The sequence below is a fragment of the Nannospalax galili genome, unplaced genomic scaffold, assembly GCF_000622305.1.
Source record: "Nannospalax galili isolate Female #2095 unplaced genomic scaffold, S.galili_v1.0 scaffold236, whole genome shotgun sequence".
NCBI classification, from domain to species: Eukaryota; Metazoa; Chordata; class Mammalia; order Rodentia; family Spalacidae; genus Nannospalax; species Nannospalax galili.
In genome coordinates this window covers 2124927-2143030 of record NW_008338710.1, presented here as the reverse complement: position 1 = coordinate 2143030, position 18104 = coordinate 2124927, and the positions used below count along the sequence as shown (strand labels likewise).

The 18104-nt window shown below is 45.0% G+C and overlaps 1 protein-coding gene across 2 annotated transcripts in view; it reads right to left on the bottom strand.

The window, feature by feature from the left end:
* The window catches only part of Klf3 (Kruppel like factor 3), a 35875-nt gene extending 18102 nt beyond the window's left edge, over positions 1 to 17773 (bottom strand). The window contains exons 1-2 of one of the 2 annotated variants that reach the window (XM_008833222.3): positions 17390 to 17773; positions 1987 to 2082 (exon numbers count right to left, since the gene is read on the bottom strand). In XM_008833222.3, the coding sequence (XP_008831444.1) occupies positions 1987 to 2043 (57 nt within the window). In that variant the 5' untranslated portion in view covers positions 2044 to 2082; positions 17390 to 17773. Of the gene's footprint in view, positions 1 to 1986; positions 2083 to 8276; positions 8499 to 17389 lie in introns of those variants that run through there. The other variant, XM_029563568.1, reaches the window with a different exon arrangement.
* Positions 17774 to 18104: the final 331 nt, after the last annotated feature.

Here is an 18104-nt window from a genome sequence, read left to right as displayed (position 1 = left end):
TGAGTTCAAGGCCAGCCTGGTCTACATAGTGAGTTCTAGGACAGCTGGGGCTACAGGGAGACCCTGTCTCAAAAAAGACAAAAAAAAAAAAAAAAAAAAAAGAGGAGAATGACAGTTATATTTTTTGTGTGTAGGATTAAAACAAAATCAACAACAACAAAAATTCTATAAGCCAAGTATGGTGGTACAGGCCTGCAACTCTGGCAGACAGAAGGCTGAGGCAGGAGGATTGCCATGAGTTAAAAGGCCAGTGTGGGATCTATAGCAAGACTCTAACTCCAAACACCAAAAACAAACATATGAATATCCTACTCTGCCTTAATGTTTATAACACATGCTTGAAGAGGAAAAACTAAGCTTAAACTCCAACTCCTTGTTCCTCAATGTTCAGTTAACTGAGGTTTCACTGAATGGAGAAAACAAACAAATCAACCCGAAACATTCCTTTCATTCTAAGGACTGAAATTAACTTTTGATGAAATAATGCAATTTTGTAAAGTCGACTACTAGCACATGAAGGACAGAAAGATCATTAATTGCAAAAATACTTTTGCATAGTTCAACCTTGTGTGTGAATTCAAGTTACAACATTCTAAGTTTAATAGTTACTTCCAATTCATTTATTTCCCCTTTGTTTTCAAAGTTAAGCGCATTTTCCTTGCACTTAATTATTTCATTCCAATTTAGGGTGATGTGGGTCTTCATTTTGGCTTGCAATCAGGCTCCTGAGCCCTATTTTCTTGCTTGATTAAAGCACTGGAGGGACACCAGGCAGCAAATGCATCACTGACAGCTCCATACCACTTATAAAATTAATGATATTCTCTGGTTGAAAACCTAGTCACAATTCAAAGATATAATTAGCAGGGCTATTTTTTAACCTTGATTTTCCTGAGATGTCCACACAATGGTTGGGAGGAAGGGGCTGATGGACAATGGCACAGCACAGCCCTAGAAAATATTCTGTTTTCTGATTAATAAAGTTGGTATTGCTCAATCATTATATCCACACATGCGATAAGCATGTTGCCCTGCTATGGTGCCGCAATGTCAATGTTCTCTCCTAAAAGATAGTCTGACTTTTCATTACAGACAACGGTAAAAACTTCTCTGGCTTAGTAATATCCATGGCAACTGAAATCCAAGCACCTCAGAGTGACCCCTGTGTCTTGTATAAGCATTTTTGGCAGGAACTTCCACAGTCAATACATAAGGATGATCTAATTTTGCAAGCCCATCATTCCCAACCTTCAGATGCATGATCTAGGCCAAGTTTTTCCCCCTTGTGACTATTTTCCAAGCCCATGGAAGAAAAAGAGCAAAGACAGGTTGGGAGTGTTGCCTGCTTAGTCAATATCCACTAAACCACATGCCCTCAAGTCTACACTGGGCCTGCTTTAAAGTAGGACACTTCTTTTGTCACCCAGGTCTCATCCCCATGGCACTAGGGTTGGGTCTCCTTGAACACCTGGCCTGACTCCTAGTCCCCCAGTGGCCTAGAAGCTCTGGGCCAGCTTAGCACTAAGGTGTTGAAAAAGACCATGAATGTAATTCCCACGCAGCCATAGACTCCTCCAAGTGAAACTCGACTCTGTCCTCACTGCCAAGTTCTCTCTCTGGCTGGCTTCTCCTCAGTAGTCCCTCACAGAACAACAGCCCCATATGGCTTCTGTCAATGGGTTTTAAGACACTCACTTTTTCTTAACGTATTTCTCACATATAAAAGGGCTGCGGGGTATCTGTGAACCTACTTCCATTCTGCCCAGATCTGCCTGTGGTGGATCCTACTGGGGGTGTGAGCACAGGTCCTAAGGAAGCACGGGGCCCATTTATCAAGGATGAACAGCCAGTGGCACCTCATTCATTACTGGGAGCTTTGAGAAATGTCACCTGTCAAATGCCTGTCAAACAATGAGAGTACTTTAGGAAATAACACAACATACAATGTTCAATTAAATGAGAAGTATTCGGTTTTGGAAAACTTACCACCGAGACAGGGTCCATCACCTCTTGCTTGACGGGGACTGGATCAAACATGAGCATTCTTTTAGTTAAACCTTCTAGGGTGTTCTGGAGTTTGGTCTAGAAAACAAAACAACGTCTGTCTAAATCCTGAGATCACATAAGTAGCAAAAATAGAATACCCCCTTTTCTTCATTCTATCTTCCCTTTCACCCTGGAATGGCTGGAATTGTGTCCTTCCCTACTACAAAAGATGCCATTTTATATCATTCAAACCAGGTACTAAATGAGGGCCCAGACTAAAAGAGGGCCAATCAGCATTTCTAACTCAACTACATCAACTCTGACAGTTCTAGAACAGTATGTATGGCCTCTTCTGGTAGGAACCTTCTTAGCATTGCTGGGCAACTCAGCAGAAGTTCTCTCATGTCTACCACAGAAAAAGAAACCTAGAACCAACCATCACTCACACCTGCTTTATCCCTCCAAATCCTTTTTAAGTGGGAACTTGGTACACATGTTGTTCAGTACCCATGATGCCACTTAATCATTTATTGAAAATGCTGCCTTTATAGTGAGTATGGTCTCAAACCAAACCCACCAGGCACTATGCGAGCAGACTGGTTTAACCTGGCCCCTTTGGGGCTGTCAAAATGGATCATCGGGGGGCTGGAGAGATGGCTCGGCGGTTAAGAACACTGGTTGTTCTTGCAGAAGACCTGGGTTTGAATCCCAGTACCCACATGGCAGCTAACAATTGTCCATAACTCCAGCTCCAGGGGATCTGACAGCCTCTTCTGTCCTCTAAGGGCATTGCACGACATGGATATACTTACCTACACAAAGGCAATACATGCATACACATAAAAAAATAATAATAAATAAAAAAATGGATCAGCAGGTAAAATGCTGACAAACCTGATGACCTGCATTTGATCCCCAGAAAGAAGCCATGTGGCGAAAGGAGAACCAACCCCTGCAAGTTGTCCTTTGCCCTTACACATGTGTGTGCAACCCAAATAAGTAAATGTAATAAAATAAACTAAATAAGTAAATGTAATAAAACAATTATTGGCCACAGCCTGCTTCTAAATGCTCACTACTATAAGCAGCACCAATCTTTTGGTACCTGTGTCCTACACATCATTTAATTTTATAAGACATATTTCCTAAAGGAGAATTCTTCGCTTTCCCAAACATTTTGTCAGTCCCCAAGTGACAAATCATGGATTTTTTTTTGGGGGGGGGAGGGTGTCTTTTTGTTGTTTTTTGACCGGGTCTCCCTAGTCTCAGTCCACCTAGAAGTCACGATGTGAACCAGGGTGGTCTTGATCTTGTAGAGATCCACCTGCCTCTGCCTCCCAAAGGCTGGGATTAAAGGTGCAAGCCACCACGCCTGGTGTGACAAATCATGTTTTATTATGAGTTGACTCAATTACTGAGGTTGAATTCATCTTTATGCCATTGATATTTCTTTCTTTGAGAATGTCTACTCAGGTCTTGGGCTTCTTCATCACTGTTCTCTAGACATGTTCCGTATATTAGCTTGTGGTCACTCTTTAGGAGAGGTACCCTAATGAGGGTAATGCATACTACCTCGAATGTTCTATCCTCTTGTTCTGCATTGTAACCACAATCTGTTCAATGTTCACTGTGTTTCACGGGTTACAGAATCACACTAGCTACTCACAGACCTTGCATTCAATCTTTGGAACCCACATGAAGGGAAAGAACTGAATCCTGCAAGTTGTACTCTGACTTCTACATGTGCACACACCATACCCACACACACCCACACACCCACACACACCCACCCCAACCAGTCCTCTGACTTCCACACACGCACCCACACTTAGATATACATTATACAAACCTATACCAAACTATCCAAATTTGGTTTATGTGCTTTGACCAGAGACAGGCAAGCTCTTTACAGATCACTCAGGATGGTAAAGTGAAGGAGTTCTACCTAAGAACAGACACGACTATGATCCCAAGCATTTGGGAGACGGAGGCAAGAGGACTTCAAGAGTTTGAGGCTAGCTTGGGCTACCTAGCAAGCCTCTACCTCAAAAATAAGATTTAAAAAAAAATAGCGCATGACTTTAATCCCAGCACCTGGAAGGCAGAGGCAGGCGGGGCGGATCTTTGTGAGTTTGAGGCCAGCCTGGTCTACATAGTGAGCTCCAGGACAGCTGGGGCTACAAGGAGACCCTGTCTCAAAAAGACAAAAAAAAAAAAAAAAAAAAAAAAAAAAAAAAAAATTGAGGGACTGGAGAAATGACTCAGTGGTTAAGAACTAGCACTACTGCTCTTGCGGAGAACCAGAGTTCATTCAGTTCCCAGCACCCATGTCAGGTAGCTCACAACCAACCATCTATAACTCCAGCTTCAAAGGATCAGCTGCTCTCTTCTGGCTTCTACGGCACCTGTGCACATGATTGAGTGTGTGTGCACACAGACAATTAAAAATAAAAACCTTTTAAAACAATCTGCAGGAGTTCCAGGTTCTGAATTCTTTCCTCTGGTCAGTAGGAAACCCTCCCACCCCACTCAGCTCCAAGAATGTAATCCCTAAGTCTACTGCACTATGGGTTACAGAGACATCTTCACATATAATTATGGAAGTAGTGCCAGGTGTTTCTTGTGTTTCACCCCTCTTCTGACTTTCCATACAAAAAAAAAGGCCCTGACCTCACAATCCCGTTTTCCCCATCATAGATTGCATTATAATCTACGAACACAATGTGATGCCAGGCCACTCAAATCCATTGGGTTGGTTACTGTATCTCAGTGAAAAATGGATGATTTCACAAGGAAGAACCAAAACTTCTTTGTACCTTAGAATCTATTACCCAGTCCTAGCCTAGCAGCTGCACAGCCACCCAGGGCTCTCAGAACTGCTGTCCAAGCCCCAACCATAAACAAGAAAGGTGTGATATTCTGCTTACATCAAGTTGTTAGGGACCATAAAGCAGGATGACATTAACTTTTCATTGATAAGGTCAGATAATTGGGTAACTTCCCACCAACACCCTAGCCTTTTAAAGGAAATTCACTCTCAGGCTAATCTATTCCACAATATGGTTGGTTATCTTGATGCAAAACCCTTTAAATAAAAGTGCTCACATTCCCGGTGCCTAAGGAAAGAGGGTTGGCTTGGAGACTTAAGCAGAAAAAAAATAAATAAATAAATAAATAAATTCTAGCCTGGCTATGAGCAACACTTCTCACAGGCAGGATGCAGAATACACCTTTTCCCTCTAAATTACTCATCTCAACAGATATGCATAGAACTTTTGGGATATGTAGTACACACTACACATACAACTGGTTTCAAATTTTAGAGTAACGTCTGATTTTTGCTCACATATCTCAGCAGCCTCTCACCTTTAAGGAACAGTAGGCTGGGAATGGAGAGATACGTGTCCTCTAAATCCCGACAGTTGGGAGGGGGCGGCAGGAGAATGAGGAGTTGGAGGCCAGTGTGGACTACATGAAACCCTGCCTCGAAAAAAGTTAGCATGGGCTGGTGGATGGTTCAATAAGTAAAGAACTTGCTGACAAGCCCAACAACGTTGAGTTCAATTCCTGTAACCCACATGGAGGGAGAACTGACTCCTGCAAGTTGTGCTCTGACCTCTCCACCCAAGCCATGGTGTGTGGCATGTGCACACACAATCAATCAAATCAATGTAAAAATTTTTTTTTTAAAGTTAACAACAGGGATGGGTCAGCTCAGTGGTTAGTAAGCACTCACAATGCAAGCCTGACAGTCCCCAGAACCCACCACTGACGGATAGAACAAGACTCCTGAAAGTTGTCAGTTGTCGACTAACTTCCACGCTTACATACACATTGTACACAATGATAATAAATTTGACTTTTAAAAGTTAACAGCAATCTGCACCTCATATGATCTTGCATGGTGGCTTGTCACCTTTAAGTGTATGATTGCGTGCGGCTGTGCTGGGTCAACATCTCCACACAAGGGTTACCAGTGCAATCACGAACAACTAACAGCATGGAATAAATTATGATGAGGAGTCTGGAGTTCCTCTGGGTTCAAGTTCTAACTCCATCTTTTACCTCATACAGCTTTTAATGACTTTGATGTCCATGCCAATAACTACTGAATCCATTTATAAATGTATTACAAGCTTGCTGTATCTTTTATCAATTGAAAACATTACTTAAACTGCTAGTGTAATTTAATTACTAGTTTAAAAAAACTCTAAGTTCAAGAGAATTGGTGTTTAGTAAAACATTATAAAAGAAACAAAGTCTAGCATAAAACATACCATACCTCTTAAACTTTTAATAAGAACTACTTGGGGGAGCCAGGTGTGGTGGTCCATGCCTATAATCTCAATACTGGGGACAGGGAGAGCTGAAGCAGGAGTAAGGTTATGAATCTGCAGCCGGTTTGGGCTACATATTGGGTTAACTGTCTCAAAAACACACAAAAGAGCTGGGGGCAGAGGTTAGCTTTACATACCTGCATGATAATGCTTAAGTTTATTAATTCCATAATTAAAAGTTTTAATAAAAAAGGAAAAGGTAGGTATTGAGGAAGTGAAGTAAACCCATTAACATAAATCTGATTGTTAACTCATTAAAAAATATACTTCCCTACTTTATACCAATCACCTTGGCCACTAGTTTGGACTTTATGGGTTCTGGTCTGGAATCAGGAAAAAGAGGCCACATCTCTTGGCAGAATGCTTGTCAAACATCACGAGCCCTGGGTTCAATCCTTTGTACTAGAGTTAAAGTGAGTAATATTTAAATCAGGAAAGAACGATTGCAGCATTATCAAAGTGCCTTCCACACAACTAAAAAATAAGTTAAGTCCTGTAAGAATTAGTCCCTAAACTTGGTGGCTTTTGTTACCCTGGGGCAGCTCTGTGTTCTCAGGTCATTCCCATCACTACATAGCCCTGGCTGACCTAGAACTTTTTATGTAGATCAAGCTGACAGATCTGCCTCTGCCTCTGAAGGGCTGGGATAACAGGGAAGCAGCACCACACCTCGCTTGTTTTTAAAAAGAATTCTAAAACCATTCAGTGAAGGAAATCTTACAACACTGCAGCAATCCTAAATAGAAACAGTAGATGGCGCACTAACACAGGTATTGGAGCCCAAGACACTGGCAAAAGGGGGGGAGAACACAGCCTCAGGATCTTTAAACCCTGTGGGTTTTAACCAAACTGAGGAATTCTGTCAAGCACTTCATGTGGCTATCCCAGAGATGAGGAGGCCTTAAATACGGGTCTGGTTTTTTCAATCATGAACACATTTACATCTTAGTTCTATTTAGCTTAATTAAACACATTTTCAAACTCAATAAAACAATTCTAGGACAGCAGGTAATGGGGATGGGGGCAAAAACTTTTTTAAACTAAGTTATTGAGATATTTAAAAAGCAAAAATATAGGAATATCACTACTGCTAAAATAATTTTCTGTAACTGGAGCAACTATATCATTTTGCAGGGAGGGGCCAGCAAAACTAAATTTTCCTTTAAAAAGTACAAGCCCCTTCCCAATATCTCCACTTCTGCTTTAGACTTCAGACGTCCAAATAAGGGTCAAATTTTTGTCAAAATGCAAAACTGTATAATAATACATTAAAATCTTGGGAAATCATTTCCATGACTTCTAGAAATGATATGGCTCTGCTTCACAGTCCTATTCAGCAGCCTGTGAGGCCCACTGAACAGCTCTCTTCATAAGGGAAGGGATGAATGAGAATGAAGGTGGAGAGAGGGAGAGAAGGAGGGAGGAAGGGGGGGATAGGGGAGGGAATGACTACAAGATTTCCCAGTTTGTTGGGGGCAGCAAGACTTGCCTGACTTTTCTTCTCCCCCTTTTCTACTCCCTGTTTCTTGTCCCCATTTCTTTCCTCAGAGCCTCAAAGGGTTTCTCTGCATTATTATCAGATTCCCCCAAGCCAGCCTGACCCTCAGGCTTGTCCCAATTACCTACATCCTTCAGTGAGAACCCTGGTCAGGTGTGCGGAAAACAGAACCATTAAACAACCCAACAGACAAACTCAACAGACAAGAGCTCTTTCCCGAATTACCCAAGTGTTTGAATTTTCAAAAGAGGAAGCATGTTCCTTGTCCTCACCCTTAACTCAGTGGAGGGTAAAATCAGAGCTGTGTGTGAGTTCCTTAAGCCGGAGGAAGACCAGGCAGGCAAAAGCTGAACTTCCTTTCCTGAAAAACTTTTTTTTCTACCCAAAGCTCTTTAAAAGCTACAATGTAACACAAAGGGACAGGAGACAATGTGAAGCCAAAGGCTGGTACCTACCTGAAAGGGCGTCCAATTTTCACACCACCCAAGGATTTTCACCTACCCCAGTCTTCTATTGTTGGTTTGAAAGGAAAAGAATTCCATGCAATATGTCCAAATCTTTGCCTCTCATAAGTGGTTTTTGCATTAATGTGTTTAGCAAAAAGGAGAGAAGTTAATTATTTCGTTTCAGATGAAATATAATGATCCAGCGAGCAAACAATCCGCCCTCTCCTCTCTTCGAACAAGCCACCCAATTTTACTTTCCTGCCTCCACCCATCAGCTCCACCCCATGGAGCGTTGCCAGGGCGAGTCCAACTTGTCCAAACAGGACATGGCTTCAGATAAGATTCAGCCCACACCCTGTACTTCGGAAAGACCTGGTGAAGCAATTGATTTTGCATGTAAATAAGGACAGGTGCAAAGGTAACAACCAAGCAGAATCCCTCCACATCTTCGGACCTGCCTCTCAGAGCAGCGTACAGGGGAAAACCAAACCTATACTACCCTTTAGGTCAACTCTCAAGTTCAAGGGCACCTGGTTAGGGGCCATTCTTCCTACTTGGGTTACATACTTGTTTTTCTCCTTTATACTGACAATTCTGTATTTTCATTTTAAGGGCAAGCAACCCAAAATAAATTGTAAACTACCCACAATGTCTTAATCCTGCTGTGTATACAGCTCCAAAGGCCTGGCCTAAGCCCTCCCAGCTTTCCACTGTGAGGCGTTATATAATCAAATCCAGAAGGGCTGTGTGAGGCCACATGGCCTCTCCTCTGCCTGGCTCACTAGGTGCCCTCCCTATCACTGGAGACCCACCCCACCCCACCCCGCTGGGCCTCCACCCATGGGGCCCCACCCTGCAGGGAGTGGGAGGCTGGGAGGGACCCAACTGGCTCCAGACAGTAGCTAGTTCCTGGAAATTCCAGCCAGAACAAGGATGGCTGGAACCTTAAAAATAACCAGAAAGAACTGTCAGGGTGGTGGTAGTTCCTTGTGCTTGAGAAGTCTCCAGTGGAGTGTACCTCAGAGAGCAATGACTGTGCTTTCTAATACAAAACTGCACCCTGAAGCTGCTGCCCTCTCCCTTAAAGCATAAACAAGAACCACAAGCACTTGGAACCACGGCTGTGCATCAGGGCCCAGGGCCCCAACTCAAACCCTCCTCCAGCTCCGGCTCTGAGGTTGCCTCTCCCTACTCTCACTTGCCTTATTTTTCTGGGCTTTCACCATGGAAACCTAATATCATCTGTAAAGCCTGCCTCACCTCTTACCATTTCTACCACTGCCTCGGGTGTGGTGGTGGGGCTGGGGGCGCTCCTTAGGCCTCTGGCCTGTCTGAGTCCTAGGGAATTTTCCTGGTCTCCTCACCTCTAGGCCTTGGTTGAGAAATGTAGGCCAAGCCCCTCTCCATCAGTCCCTTTCTCATCTGGTCCCTCCTCCAAGGGAAGCCCAGGGGCTGGCAGGGTGGGTTTATGGTGCTGGTGCTGGTTTCCAGCTTCCTATCTAAGTACCCTGGCTCTCCAAGTGCCCCTCAGGCTGGCAGCCCTGCTTTCCCCTCCCCACCCCAAGCTTTTGTTCATTTTTGGCCCTGATGCTGGGCAACTGTGTGGAATGCCCCCTCCCCTTCCGGCTTATCTAAATCCTCCTAATTCTTCAAAGACAGGCTCAAGGCCCTCCCCACCTCCTGTGGCCAGCTGATCGCTCCCTGGTACATCCAGACTGGCCTCTTCTTACCTAGGTATGCTAGACCCTTACCCTTCTATTTCCTCAAAGGTGGTCTTCTAGCACCACTGGAGTATCAGCAACTGAAGGCCAAGTAGGTGCCTCCCCTCACCTTAGGAAGCTCCCTTCCCATTCCCAAAGGTGAGAGAATAGAATAATGCCTCCAAGCCAGGCCCAAGGAGTTAAATAAGAAGAGATCTAACCTCCAAACAACAAAACAAGCAAATCAAAACACTGAATTAAGAGAAAAGAGAGCTAAGCCGGGTGTGGTGGCCCACGCCTTTGGGAGGCAGAGGCAGGAGGATCTGGATCTTTGCGAGTTCGAGACCAGCCTGGTCTACATAGTGAGTTCCAGGCCAGCTGGGGCTACGAGGGAGACCATCTAAAAAAGGCCTGGCCTTTTGAGACTAAAAAAAAAAAAAAAAAAAAGGAAAGGGAGCTAGCTCTGGTCGGAGTTCCAGTCATTTCCCTCTGGATGCACTTATTTGAAATGTTCCTGAGCAAGTGTTCCCCGAGACGGTAAGGGAGGGAGGGTAAGGGAGGGCCAGCCCTATGGGAAACTAGTGATCAAAACTTCCTTTTAAAAATTACTGCCCCTAACCTTTCCTCCAGTCTTTACCACTATCATCTTCAAATAATTTTTTATCATCTACCCAAGGAGGTCCTTTAAACATGCCTGGTGTCAAGGGCTCTACTTTGTTTTAAAATCTGAAATAGTTTAAAAATAAGAAGAGAGAAAAAAGAAGAGGTAACTGTAGGTGAAGGGGTGGGGGGGAGCTAGGCTTTTTTTAAAGGGACATCTTTGCCTGGTGTGGAGGTACATGCTGGTATTCCCAGTTCTTAGGAAGCTCTTAAGAGGTAGGATGATGTTACAGTTGATCTAAGAACTATGTCTGTCTTTCTGACCACTGCCTTCATAATGGACACTGTATCTTCACTTGGTCTGTGTCATTTAATGCCTCTGAGCTGAGCTCTACCTTCTTATTTCATGGATGAAAATAAGGGAGGTTTTAAAAACCTGCCAAGATTACAAAGGGAGAGCCAGAATTTGAACCCAAGGTCGCTGTCTGACTTCAAGGCTGGTGGCTTGGCACTTCACTTAACCATCTGCACAGACAGAATAGGAGACTGATTTCTGCTAAGAGACTGGTTGGTCCCTGGGGAAAATGGAACCCGGTGACAGCCTCACAGGAGCCAACAAATGATTTTAACCCCTCTCAACTGGCCCTGCCTGCCTTCCCTCTCTTTCTGAGCCTGTCTGGACACAAGATCAAAAGACACATTCTTATTATTCTTGCTAGCCAATGCACCTGCAGTTGGTCCATAAAACCACTGAGAAAAAAACTGGTAGCTTTACCCAAGTAAATACGGAAATCCTCATAGTGACTGAACAAAGGTGGAGGGGTCAGATCCTCGTCCCCATTTTAGAAATGAGGAAATAAGAGGAACAGAGGTGAAATGACTTGTCCACATTCAGAGTTGGTTGGAGCTGCAGCCAACAACAATTGAAGTGTGCCTGCTTGCATACCAGGGCTTTCGATGTGCAGAGCTTGGGTGGAGGAAGCCACTTTTGGGTGGAATCACCTCACCCTGGGGTCACTCCCCAGCACAGAGGGTGTGGTATGTACATTGGTCCACAGTAAGCAGTGCCATGGGGAGGTTCCAATGGCAATTAAAATTTCAAAACGCCCTTTCAGGTTGGATCACTGCAGACCTACTCCATCCTGTGGCATAACTCAGAATAATGATTGCACATGATGTGAGATTAGTGCTAATGAGTAGGGCTCAATAAATACCTAGGAGATGAATAAATGAATGGGTGTCAAACGACACTCCTCACGTTAGGATAAAAATGAAGGGCGAGAGCCCTAGGATGACCATGTCAGCTGTCCCACACGGAACATGGGTCTGAGCCAGTGAAGCCTGCCTAATAAGTCACCTTCTAAAATGAAAAGTGAATGTGAAAACTTAGGTTTGGGAGCAAAATTACCTTGTTTGGAGAAGTGAAGAGAGCAGGAACTTTATCTTATTAATGGAAGTAGTTTTGGGGTGCAAAGCTTTGAGGGTGCTAGAATATAAAGTTAGATAAGCACAGACAAAAGGAGTGATGGCAGTGATTAGGCCTGAACATAAGTAGTTCTTGGAAAGACTGGCACGTAGACCGAAAGAGAAGAAATCCAGGCTGCTCCTCAGGCTAGAATACCCTGCCTTCAAGCATTTCCACTCCATCTTTTATATCTAGGCTGGACCAAGCTTCAGGTATGTGGACCAGCTCTGGTCTATCCCTGGCATGATCCTTAAACTCTCCAGAGACTAGCAACTGGACTAGTCTAGACTCTCAAGCAGGCTCTCCTGGAAGGAGACTTGGGAACCCCCTTCTTGGGGTACATGGGGTACATGGAAGGCCAGGCAACTTGCTGCTTGTCACTCGCTGTTTGGTCTCTAGCCCCCCCCCCCTAATCATTAGCTGAGGGAATGATGATGTATTCAGCCTACCAGTTTTGCTAAAGAACATTATTAGAAACACTTAGAATAAGGGATAGAAAACACACAGATAATTTAATTCTCTGTTGAAGATGGTCATAGTCCAGAAACAGCATGGAAATGGTTAAGAAGTTTTTATTTTTGGCGACGAGAGAAAACACTTTTTGTTCTGATTCAGAAAGTAGCCACAGCACTGTGCTTCTTTTATTACTCCTAAATTTCAAGGAAGGGGCATTGGGGTGGGGAGCAGGGCTACCTCCTTTAGACAATGCTCTGTCTTATCAGGGCACACTGCTGTCTGGTTTCCTGTCTCTGAGCTCTGGCTTGACTGCTTAAGATGAGAAGCAGAGTCTGGGCCTAAGCAAGGGCAGACCAGGCCTGAAATGAGAACACCACACATCATCCTAATCCTCTTCCATTTCCAACACCTTCTATGGGGCATCTCTCAGAGAATATCACTTACAAGAAAGCCAGGTATTGTTTGAAGATTCTAGGGTCCCCCCCCCCCAATAAAGCTAGAATCAATGATAAATGAAGCACTTCAGAAGAGTCCAGTTTCTAGAATAATGTAATTCCTATTATTTAAAGGATAAGTTGCTTTATTTATTTTTCTTCAATGCAACTGGGTATAAAAACAGCATGAAATATTGTCCAGGAAGGCTGCCATTTTGGTTGCAAAAGTGTAGATTTGGAATTATTACAAAGAAACGCAAATACCTAAAGGGGCAGATGGAGACAACGAATTAAACCAGGCACAATGTAAGTTATATGGTCAAGAGATGAAACTATCCCCATGTTTTGTAATTACAGAAACTATCAAATAGTCTGAACTCCCTGAACTGCTTAATACAGCATTTAAAAGCTTGCAGAATTTTTGATAGAATATATCAGATCCTAATCAATCCTATATTTCCGACCACCCCTTTCCCTCCCAAAGCAGAAAGATGGTTTGGGGACAGCCACATAAAGATTGTCTACCCAATCTAGTTGAACTGCTAACTTTGGAACTAAAATAAAAAAATCTGCTTCAATTTGGATTACTTATGAACTTCAGTTTAAAGGTCTCTTGTTCTACAAGTCAGCTTAATATTTCAAGTTGCTCTTCCCAAGGGTGAAGAGAGGGGGAGCAAAACAAAACAGAAAACACTTTTCTAGGCCTTTCTAAGATGGCCATGTTTTTTCAGGGAAGGTACCATCAGCCTAGCAAATTTTCCAGAATCAGCCTAGCAAATTTTCCAGAATCATTTTATACTTTCCTTTTGTATATAGAGGAATATGGTAGGATGGGATATTTAAAACCAAAGTTCCATCATCAGTATCTGGGAGTTCAGGCCTAATTTTGTGTTTCAGCATCTCTTTGAATTAATTCCATTAGAGACCACTATAGATCACTCCTTTAGATTTTAAAGAAAATCCCCAAGTTTGAAAAAGACACTTGCCAAAAGTTTTCCTTTCCAACCATTTCTTTTAGAACATTTTCTGAAAAGCCAAGAACTTGTTGCAGTAGGTTTTAAACAGTTCATCCAGAGATTAACCCACAACATGATGACTAAAAAACAAAAACACCAACAAAACAAAACTGGTTATTATGAAAAGATAGTCACGGAAAAAAGATAAGCATACTCCTTTTATTTTCAAAATACACGATTACAATTTTCCAAGCCATCTTTCAAGGAAATGCCTCAGTGTCAGCTTTCCTTTTCCTTAAGCTATTCACTCTTATAATTGGTACAAATCAAATCTAGAATAAAGTAAAATCCTTGCCCTCAAAAAATCATTCCCCCCCCCAATATGTGTTATGCTTTGTTTGAATGATTTTTCTAGAGATTTCTCCTTCAAAATATACCCAAGACTTTCCAACTCAGCCCAAGTGGCCAAGACTGTTCTCTACCCCTAGGACCTTCCATGTGCAAGCAGATTGAATGTGAACAAAGGTGGGCCAATCTTTCAGATAATGCTGGGTATTCAACTCTAAGGTGTTAATCCTGGTCTAAGACAGCTTTAGGGCAAAATGCCTTTCTTAAATCAATCACTTTACCCACCTTCACAGGAGACTCACAAAACCAACTTTCTTTAGATTTCTTTGCCACTATGCCCATGAATTCCCTAAAAATCACAAAACAATTAATTTTTAGAAGGTAAAAGTATTGATTTGCCCTTATAAACAGTGGAGCAAAGGGTGTGTGCAAAAAGGTTAACTGACTCTTCATTATGACATAACACAGGCATCTTAAGCAATCAGTGTGTAGAGACATGATAACTCCCTGGGTGGGGATACTGAGTTTAGGGGCAGGGACCATGGCCTGGTCTAGGCTACTGACCAGAAAACAGCCTGAAACAGGAAAGAGCACACATATGCCACTTGGAATGTATGACGCAAACCCCAGCCTTGAAACAAAGAACAGGAAACAGCTCTGCTGGCTGTGCTGGAGAGAAAGCTCAGAGAAACATTTAGCCGGCCCTCCCTGACCCTATATTCATGAGCAGCTGGAGTTTTTTAAGACAACAACAGGGGGGTGGAGGTGTTTGTTCTATGGGTGTGAATAACACCACCAGCTTTATACCGGAGACCTGCCCTATTTACAAATAGGAGCTGCCACATACAGTAAACATCCCAAGTGCACATTTGATTTTATCATCTTCAGGCTGCAGAGACCTTCCAAATTAACCCTGGTCTCCCTCAGATTTCTTTTGTCCCTTTCTGCCAGGTCCCATGGGCTTGTAGCCCTCAGCCCTGACCAAACTGTAGGCTGGGATAACGATTTGGAGCCAGTCAGTGCATCAGGAGGCTCATCAAGAGAAAGCACTCCTATAAGAATCCAGGTTACAACTGGATTACCCCACCGAACTGAAGTTGGACCACTTTTAAGCCTCCCTCAGTCAGAGAGCTTATCTGGAAGACAGAGACTATGGGATATCTAGCCACTTAGAAATTTCATTCTTTTTCAAATGCAGTTATAAGAGCTCTCACTGGTTCTCCACATACATCTACTGAAATACACCTTTGGGGAATGTGATTTTTTTTTTTTTTATCTGTGGCATTTTCATTTACTTCAAAACTGTTATGCAAGCTGTATACTACAGGACCAGTTTTTTACTAGATACTCCATAAACGTCTATTTTTCTGTTTTCCTTTAGGTATTTTTAAGGTAGTAAAGACCAGTTTAAGTCCCATTCCCATTATTTTTCTTAATACTTTGTTAGCCAAGATATAAGTTTAATTCAACTCAGGCTTCCATTATCAGCGATTTAAGGATCACTGTGTAGGCATAACTACAGGTTAAAAGAAAAAAGAAAAAAGGGGAGGGGGGAAGGCATCACTGTACCCATAGCAACGAGATTGGATTTTAATTTAGAAACTTTGCAGGGAAGAAACAATAGCTGTCTTCGAAGCTATGTTGTTTTCTATCACACAAGGGTTGGTGGTCTAAGCAACTACTTTCCTTTGTTAGTCTCCTATTCTGTTCTTCACTGGCATTCTTCCTCAGACCAGTCAAATGGCCTCTACAGTGCATCTTCACGGGCCATAACATTAGGCTGTTTCCCTCTAACAGATCTGCAGCAAACTCCACAGCTGAGAAAACTGCTTTTCTCTAGGGAGTTTAAATTAATCAAACATCTTATTTCAAGTTCCTATTAACTAACACTCATGTTTAAGTCAAGGAAATCACTTGAGCACTCATTCTTTAAACAGTAATACTATCTTGCAAAAATCCTGGAGATGTTTATGTTACAGATATCCCCCAAAACAAGACTTCTCTGGGGTGAAGCAGCTTATCAGCCAAACAGAATTAATTCCCTTATAAGAACGCTCCTCAAATTCATACACAAAACACTCATTATCAACTGGCCTAAGCTTACCTAATTTTGCTTAGGAACAGGATACTCAGTCTAAATGAACTGAGAATACCACTTCATACTTTTTCCCATACACCAGACTCTCAAACTATAACCAATATATTTTAAGTGTCTTGGGTAATATAAAGAAAAAATAAATTCTTAGAATAAAACCTCAATGGTTTCATTAAAAGTATTTATTCTGGTGAAATACAGGTGAACAATTCCCAATGTCTGTTTAAATTATTAAAAGTCTCATTCATACTCTTCAACTAGTACTACTGTATCCTATTAAGTGTTTCTCCCTGTTACCTGCCAAAGAAATGGACATGACAAAGTCTTATCTGTCATCTCCAAGATAATCACTCTGCAATGTTAGGTAGGTCCCACGGGTCCAGATCCGCACCACAGTCCTTCGGCCCCCACCCGGCTCGGGTTCCCTAAGGCCGCAAGCAGTTGCCGAAGGCGCTCTCTGCCGCCAGCCACGCTGCAATCCTTCGCTCCAGGCACTGCGGCAGGTTCTCTGGGAGCCCGCGTCCCCCTAGGAGGACTCTCCAGACCCGGACGCTTCTTTTCCTTTTCTCCTCTGCCCTCAAGAAGCCGGCCGGCCCAGCAGCTCGCAGGCTCCCGGGACGGCGATCGCGATGCTCGTTCAGTCCCAAACGCCCCAAGATGTGACCAGGGGCCCCGGGAGGCTCGGCTCCAAGTTTGCAGGGCACCGGCAGCAGTGGGGGGCCGCGGGCGGAGGGCGGGGAGAGTGAGCCGGGAGTCGGAGGAGGAGCGCGGCCTCCGCTACCTGGCTAGCTCCAACGCAATGGCACGCGGGACTCCGGAGGGAGGGGGCTCGGGAGCGAACGCGGGGGGAGGGGGCACACAGGTGATCCCCGCCTGAGGCACCCCTGGGTCTCTCCATCCCACGTTCCCGCCACCCCCTCCGCCCGCTCCACAGCCGCACTTTCTCAAGCCCTCACTGCACCCCGAACCCCTTCCTCGTGCCCCCCTTTCTCCAAAGGGGATTGAAAAAGAAAAGGAAAAAGCTAGCAGACACTGCGCAAAGCGGGGCGCAGGAGCGCAGGGACTTACTTTGCGAAGCGCGGTGCGGAAACCCGCCGGGAAAGCAAGGCCCGGATCCCCGGCGCCCGGTGCCCCGTGAGCGGGAAGGTCAGCGCGCCAGGCCCAGCGGCGCAGGGTACGGCGAAGAGCTCGGGCGGCGCGGGAGGCAGGGCGGGCGGCCTTCGGCTCTGCGGGCTCTCGGGTCCGCGCGGCTCTGCTCTCAGCTCCCCTCTGGCTCCTTGGCACCAAGTCCGGCCAGTCACATGACGCCGGCGCCGCTCGCTCTGCGAGCCTCCCCGGGGCTGGCGGGGTAAGTAGAGGCTGCGAGCCGGGGTGGGAGGGTCAGGGAGGGGAGCGGGAGCCGCCGCGGCCGGCGGGGCTGGGCGCGGTCCCCACCCACTTGGGTGGAGGCAGCCGCCGGAGGGGTCGGCCGAGTCACAGGCAAACACGCACCCCGCCCTAGCCTGCCCCGCCTCCGCCTCCCGCGCCGCCTCCGCCCCGCCCCGTCACCCGGGCCCGGCCTGACAGACACTCATTATTCCCCCGAGCCGGGCGCCGCCCCGCCGGCCCGACCTGTGCCGCGAGGCGCGGCGCAGCCTCCGGGCTGGGCGTGCGCGGCCCCCGCCCCGGCCTCTCCACCCTAGGCCTCCGCCCGAGCTGCGCTGGGCTGCTGCGCCCTCCGCCCGCCCGGTAGGCTGCGCCCCGCCCCGGCCGTGCTGCTGCCTCCTCGCCACCCGAGCCCCGC